We start from the raw sequence: 8527 nt of genomic DNA on the forward strand, positions 1-8527 counted from the left end.
TTTTGTCAAATAGTCTAGTGGCTAAAGCTCACAAATTTTAAATATGGAGAAGTGAGGTCTCCGGAGTTCAAATCATGTCCCTTAGATATAATATGCAATATCCTTATCAACTGAGCTAAGCTCACGAGGATACCAATAATTACTCTTTATATCTACATGATGTTTAGATAGTTTAAGCAATATCACACACAAAAACATACACCCTCCGGTCCTTATTATAAGAAACAATTCATTTTTTGGGTTCATAGAGTAATTAATGTGTCTTGTTGTAAATATAGACTAGATACATCACTTACATAATAAACCTAAAAAGTCAATTGTTTCTTGTATTAAGGACCGAAGGGAGTATCAAACTTACGTGATTGTGTTTTATTAGACTTTTGTATGGTCTTAGTTTAGGTTTGACTTCTACTTTAATGCCGATGATAATGTAATGTCCTTTTTTTTTTTCTTTCAAAGATGATGTAATGTCGTGACCTCCCCTCTCACTTTTACTTTTAATACCTCTATCCTGTAAATGTGTATTTGGAATTCACTTTATCATTTTCATATCGATTAACTCAACGATGATTACACCATTTTCATTCAAAATATATAAATACCTTTTTTAATTTTATTTTAGGTTAATTGTTTAAATCGATCCTGTAAAATACACGATGTCTAAAAAATGACCCTGTAAAATAAAAATAGATATTTTAACCCTGTAATTTGAGATTATTCTTATTTTTGACCCTATAATGTACGCGTGGTCCAAAAAAGTGATATAGAGAATGAATTTTTTCATGATTTTTTTTCCACCTATCTTTAGGATGTTAAAACATGGCTTTACACAAAAAAAATTAAATTTGTCCGATTAGGGACAAATTTATTATGAATTTTTATTCCCCATAATTATGAATTTCTTAAACAATTCATAATTAATTCGTATCTTGTTTAGAAACTCAAAACTTTCATGGTGAAGGTTCTTATGATGTTCTAACCAGGTCTACAAAATTAGAAAACGGATTTGACTTGTGAGTAGATATTTACTCGGAACAAAATTGCAATTTCGCACGTTTTGGTTGAAAAATTAAAATATTGAAACATCTTTGAAATGCTACGAAATTTTGCATATCCTTTTTATGTATTTTCATAATGTCTCTGCAAATAATCAGCTCAAAATTCGATTTTTAGGTTGAGGTATATTAACAAGGGTGTGCTTTTAATATGTACCTAAAAAAGTCTACAATAGACTCTTAATATTTTTAGTAAAACAGCGGATCTTGTAAATAAAAGGGAAAGGGTGCTCTCTCAAAAAAAAAAAAAAAGGGAAAGGGTGTAGTATTTTATTAAAAATGGTCACCTTTGGAACTTTTTTTTAGGTTTAACTTAGAAGTATTGATATTAACAATGCTTCACATTCCTTCAAAAAAAAAAAAACAATGCTTCACATTTTCGGCAAAATAAAATAAATTACTAATGTATAACTTATTTCTATAACGAAAGATAAAATAAATTCAAATTATTTTCATAAGTTATATTGACGATTTCATGAAAATAAGCTAAAAGCAATCAATAAACATATTTTTTAAGCGGTCAATAAGTTGTTTTCATAAGCTTTTAATTTTTAAGGGCTTTTGGTTTTAACAGCATACATGGGTGTAGCCTTTCATAAGGGACGGGTAGCCAAGACTACCAAAAAAAAAAAATTGGCAAAATTGCATTTTTGGTCCCTTAACTATTTAGGTAGTATCGCTTTGGTCCCTTAATTAAAATTTGATTTATTTTGGTCCCTTAACTTCTCTCCGTTACATATTTTGGTCCTTTCCGTTAGTTTTAATTTAAAAACGTTAAGTTTTCTTCATCTTCTTCTCCTCTTTTTCATCTTCATATCATCTCCATCAATCTTCAACAACAAGAATCCCAGAAAAATTCCATAAAAAATTGAAGAAAACCTAACATTTTTGAATTAAAACTAGCGTAAAGGACCAAAATGTGTAACGGAGATAAGTTAATGAACCAAAATAAATCGAATTTTAATTAAGGGACCAAAGTGATAATACCTAAATAGTTAAGGGACCAAAAATGCAATCTAGCCAAAAATATTATTCTTGAATTGGTCGGTATGTATCTATATCTGGCTACCCCAAATAATAAAGGCTAATGTTAACTTGTGCCCTCAAGGCACAAGTTAAGAAGTAAAAGTAGAAATATTTTGTTGTAATTAATGCATTTAAATTTAACTTTTTGACTTTTAACTAATTAAATGCACAAAATTTAAGAAATAATTTCTACATTTGGGTTGCTTAACATGTGCCCCAAGGGCACAAGTTAACATGACCCAATAATAAACATTGAGCTACCCTCCAAACAAGTTCAGTTGCAAAAATTAGCATGAATAATAAAGTAAAAAAAATTACTACTTGATTGATAGATTTATTTGTATAGATTTGATACTTCCGGTCTCAATAACAACTATAGAGAAACCTTTTTCAACAGTAAAATTATCAAGACAATAGTCACGAACAAATTAAATGGACAACGAGTTTCTTGCAAATAACCTATTTATTTACATTTTTGCAACCTATTTATTTACATTTGAAAAGACATTATTAATCTATTATTAAACAAATAATTATGGATGAAATTAGGTTCTTGAAATGCAATTTGGCCAACGTTTCTAAATAGCAATTTTTATGTTAAGTTTCTAATATTTGTTAATTTTAGTCTTTAATTTTTTGTTATAGATTAAATTAAAGACTAAAAACACTTTTTTTTTTTGTAAAATTTTTAAAAAATTGAGACAAAAATTGAATATTTTTACTAATCCTAAAAAATTATAATTTTGGGATTAAAAACATATTTTATCCTTAAATTTAATATGTTTATTTTCAAAAAATTCTTCTTTATAGTTGGCTCTTGCGTAAATTTGTTGCGAGTTCCTGCTGGCAACATATTTTGTAGTTGGATAGAAACTATTATGCACTCGGCAAAGCTTTCCATTTCAGTTAATGGCAAGTAAGAAGGTTATTTTGCTTGTAGTAGGGGTGTTAAGCAGGGAGATTCCTTGTCTCGTTTGCTCTTTCTTTTGTTTAGCAAATGAAGTTCTCAGTAAATGATACAAGAAAGAACTACATTTATTTCTTCTCACATCCTATATGTAGATGACGTGATGCGCTTCTGCAAAGGAACATCTTCTAACATTCAAGTTTGGAATAATATCTTTTGCTAGATAGAGAAATGATATTTGTACAACAACTTTTGTAAATTCTTGACAATTATTGCTGGCTACTTTAAAATGACCAAAAAATAAACGTATAGCTTCATGATTGGAGTGGAGTTCCTTTGGTTAATCTATTCAATATTCCTCAAAATAGTCATCACAATTTGCAAACAATTGTTAAGGCCTATTCAATCAATTCACAATGGCACATATTATTTGTGCTGCAACAAGCATATCATACTCTCTTGAATCACATCCATTAAGTTACTATTCCTCTTTTTCATAGACAAGATATCCTTATTTGGAAACACACAACTTCAAGAGATTTACCTCTTAAAGATGCTTACTCAATTTAATGTACAACAAGTCAACATAAATCCTGGTCTAAGCTTATTTGGAATGCAATAATCCCCCGTTCTAAATCATTTATGATTTGGAGGCTCATTCATAATAAGATGCCTACAAATGAAAATTTATTAAATAAAGGATGTTGTCTTCCTTTCATGTGTATCTTGTGTAACAAGCAACCTGGATCATCTTAGCCCTTATATTCTTGCAGTGTCCTTTTTCCATCACTCTTTGGAACTGGTTACATTCTATTATCAACTGCAGCATCCATTTGAGCTCTATCCTAAGCATCTTGGAGATCTGCAATAGAGGATGAAGTCCCTAGTGTAGGCTGGTCATTATTGCTGCAATTATTAGCATCATCAATGTTGTTTGGTTTTGCACAAACAATCAGAGATTCAATGATAGAAAGCCAAATTTTTTTGGTAACCTGCTGTCCTGCTATTGTGCTGTCGGTTTTGGCAGTGAGCAGCTCACCCTCTCTTTCTTTTTTGGGTTTAGGTTCCATTTATACACGGGGCTGTCTTTGGGTCGGTGTTTCGCATATATTCGGCACCTTGTAGTTGTTCCCCTTCTTGTTCGGTGTGTCTTACGCCGACTAGATTTAATAATATTGGCTGTTTCAAAAAAAAAATGATTGAAAGCCAAATTGAAGTTTTACTATATATAGCAACGATCACTGCGAACATCTCTATAACTAGTAACCTTACTTGTTTGGCCACAAGTCCCACATTGAATGACTTTAAGATCTTAAAAACTTTCAAGCTAGGTAAACATTCATATAAATTTCTGAAGTTTCTCTTTAACTTGATCAAAATCTTAAATTGGTCATCTGTTTGTATCTTTAAAATTGTTTACATCATTAATTAACTTTCACCTGAATATTTCTTAAAAAAGAAACTTTCACTTGAGTCCACTTTTGTCACTAATTTGCATATGGATCATGTTAACTTGTGCCCTTAGGGCACAAGATAAGAAACTCAAAAATAGAAACATTCCCTCAAATTTTGTGCATTTTATCTATTATAAATTCAAAAATTTAATTAAATGCACACATTCCAACAAAAAAATTACTATGTTGGGTTCATTATCTTGTGCCTTGAGGGCATAAGTTAACATTTCCCTTTGTATATATAATCATTGAATGACATTTATACTATATATAAAGAAAATACATGATTTTGGACTGACTTTTTCACTTTCAATTATACTTTTAAACAAATTTGCCTATAAGAATATTATATTGTTGATGTCATTAAAAAAAAAGAATTTATATTATATTTGTTATATTGTTTGTGTCGTTGAAAAAGATAAGTAAAATTTGTTACAATATAAAAGTGAAAAATATTTATACCTATAATTTTAATCATAATCAAAATCAAAATTACATAAAGACTATTGTTCATAATTTATACGCATTAACACAATAAAAAATAAACGGGCAGGGAGTGCCCGTCTGAACACTAGTACAACATAAAGAATGTTTCACACATTAGAAAATTAATCTCTCGTTAGTATAATTATAAATTCACCCCTTGGGGGGGGGGGGGGGGGGGGGGGGGGGGGCAAGTGACAACATCCTTACCAACTAAGGACAACGAGATCTTATTCAAATTTACTAATTATAAAGAATGGAATATTTTGTGAAAATAATTTTAATCACTAATTTTGACTTATCTCATAGTTTATTTTGGAAACAAACTAAGTTAACAAAAAAAATATATACACAAAATTTCGTTAACATTAATTAATGTCTTTTTTTTTTTTTTTTGAGGGAATTAATTAATGTCTTTAACAGTTGAAAAATTAATACACGTGACATAATTACATACAATCATGCAGACTCAAATTTGCAATTGATAATAGAGTTAAGATCTTCTCCATCATAGGTAATTACAAGTTCACAAATTTAACATGGATTTCCTTCCATTAAGTTATTTACATGGATTTCCACATTAATATAATTATACCATGTCACATTTTAAATCTACGTAGGAGATTATAATGGTTAGATCAAACTCAGTTACCATATAAATAACATAGTTGACAAAAAAAACAGACCAACATAGTTAATAGATGCTTAATATAAATCTACGTAGGAAATTAATAGATGCTTGAACATAGTTATCAAATTTATCTAAGTACATAAATTGAATTCGTCAAAAGTTGTATACAAATAATTGTAAGTATAGGTCATGTAAATGATTCAAGCATCTATTAACTCAACAGAAGGAAAAGAAGAACTAATTTTCTGCCTCTATTAACTCAACAGAAGGAAAAGAAGAACTAATGATCTGGTTGGAACATGAATCATTTGGCACAATGAAGCAAGTATCAAAGGACAGCATTTGGTTAAAATATAAAAGATGCTATCTAATTAAGACACTATATGGTGAAGAGTGAAGACATCATCCGATCAAGATTGAAGACTTTGCCTTACCAACATAATAATTTTTTCTTCTAATTTTTTCCTTCACTTAACTCTTTTTATTTTATCATTTCTTACCAATCAAAAAACTTGATTTTTCAAATAATCGGATAAAATTTTACAACTTCGATTATTTTATCGATAAATGTGGAAAGACAAATAAATATGTTCGTCTTAACTCTAGTAAATAATAAAATGGAGTAGTTCATAAGTACAAGTCAGGTGTTAAAAGTCGATATGATAAGACATAGTTCAAACATATTCTATTATCTATTCTTCTTCACAATTAATGTGAGTGAGTTTCACCATCATTCTATTTGAAACCAAATGATAATGATAATGATAATAATAATGATAATGATAATAATAATGATAATGATAATGATAATAATAATAATAATAATAATAATAATAATAATAATGATAATGATAATGATAATGATAATGATAATGATAATGATAATGATAAGTCTGGTGGGATTATTTGCATATTTTTTTCTTAGACAAGATTTTTACAGGGACAAACATGGTCTACCAAATTTTAAATTCCCTTAGTTTCCATTTTTGTTTTTTTAGGGTTTTGATCTGTTGGAACACTAGTCATTCTAGTGAAGAAAATTGGAAAGAAAAACACTATGAAAGAACTAGTGTGTGGGTGTGACTTAAAAATGTCCCACATTGGAGGGTCACCCCAACTAGTAAGTGTTCATATATGGGCAAAGTGACCTCCAAGGATGTGCCCTTGGGGTACCCAATTTTGTGAACGGGTGAACGCTTACAAAATATATATATCGCGCGCGGCGACGACGCCGCCGCCGCCCGTCCGACCGGGTCGGGTCGGGTCGGGCCGACCGGGCTTGGGTCGTGGAATAAAAAAATGGTATATATATTTTTTGTCACTTGAAAATGTTAAATTAATTAATTAATTAATTTAATCATTATCCGTAAGCGTTACGCGTAACAAATAAATTTGTTACAATCCGACCCGATCCAAAACGCGTATCCAGAAACTTTTGGATATATCCAATTAAGAAACAAAACGCGTTTGCTTAAGGATTAAGCAAACTTAATCCCCAAGTCACTCGTTTTTTGTTACAAACTCTCCCTATAAAAGGAGAGCTCGCCCCATTCATTCTTTACACCGAAAATTCACAGTCGATGCTTCCTGTGCTTTTTCCTCTCTTCTCCCTCCGACTTGTTTTAACATGTTTCTTCTGCTTCTACTCCTTTCTGTCCCGTCGGTTTTGAATAGAGCGGTTACGTACCGTATCGAGTGGCTTCGATCGAACGATTGAACCATACGCTTTCCAATAGAGCGGTTACGTACCGTATCGAGTGACTTCGATCAAACGATTGAACCATACTTTGAGGTGTAATTCTCGAGCGACTATATACTGTGCAGTATATACTCGTAACAGTGATCTGGGCTGTTTTATCCTGGAGACGGCGTGGTTATTAGTCTACCTTGCACAAACTAGGGTAGTGCCGCGAAACGTCTTAAAGAAAGCGACCTGGTCGTGACTCACCCAGTAATTTCGTTCGGTATATTTTAAATCGAAAAACAACAATTTTAAGACGTTTCTGAAAACATGAGTACCAACAACGAAATTACTGTATCTGGAACAGCTATCGATTTCAACAAATCGTTTAAGTTTCACGGTAGTAACTTCAAGCGTTGGCAAACAAAGATGATGATTTTTCTAACTACTAAAAAGGTTGCCCACGTCTTGAAGAACAACGTACCTGTGATACCATCGATGTCGGTTCCTATGGAAATGACTAGTAACGGTAAGACAGCAGTGGCTACAGATGCTTCTGTATCTGCGACAAATGATGAGTTGGAAAGGCTTACTGCCGAACATGCTGAAAAGGTGAAACAGGCTGAAAAGGATATACTTCTCTGGCAAGATGATGATTGCATGTGCAAGAATTATATTTTGAACTGTCTTGCGGATCATCTATATGATCTGCATCTTATTCATAAGACAGCTAAGGATGTTTGGGATTCTCTTCAGAATAAGTATAACACTGAAGAGGCTGGCTCAAAGAAATTTGCTGTGAGCCGGTACCTAAACTATAAGATGAACGACGAGAAATCTGTCGAAAAACAATCTCAGGAGCTTCAGAATATAGCTCATGAGATTTTTGTTGAAGGGATTCAATTACCTGAGCAGTTTCAGATTGCTGTGATAATTGATAAACTGCCCCCTGCTTGGAAGGACTTCAAGAATGCCCTTAGGCATAAGACTAAGGAGTTGTCTCTTGAAAGTCTGATTACTCGACTTCGTATTGAAGAAGAGGCAAGAAAACAAAAACTGAATGAAGAGGTGTTTGCTGTCTCGAACAACAACACTAAAAAGAAATCTGTGGGTGCTGTTCTGAAGCCTACTGGCAAACAATTTAAGAATCAGAACCGCCCTGCAAATAAGAATTCCAATCGGAATAAGAATGGGAACCCACCAAAGGTCCCAAGAGCTCAACCATCAAAGAATGACCCTGCTCAACCGGTTAATTGCTACAATTGCGGACAACCAGGTCATATGGCATGA

At 31.9% G+C, this 8527-nt stretch overlaps 1 protein-coding gene across 1 annotated transcript; it reads left to right on the forward strand.

Moving 5' to 3' along the window:
• Positions 1–7567: 7567 nt before the first annotated feature.
• On the forward strand, positions 7568–8527 carry LOC146900777 (uncharacterized). Its single transcript, XM_085736976.1, has one exon. The coding sequence runs from the start codon at positions 7568–7570 to the stop codon at positions 8525–8527; it is 960 nt and encodes a 319-aa protein (XP_085593102.1).

This window comes from Medicago sativa, chromosome 8 (assembly GCF_051527215.1).
Source record: "Medicago sativa cultivar Bolivia chromosome 8, Bolivia_mono, whole genome shotgun sequence".
Lineage (NCBI taxonomy): Eukaryota > Viridiplantae > Streptophyta > Magnoliopsida > Fabales > Fabaceae > Medicago > Medicago sativa.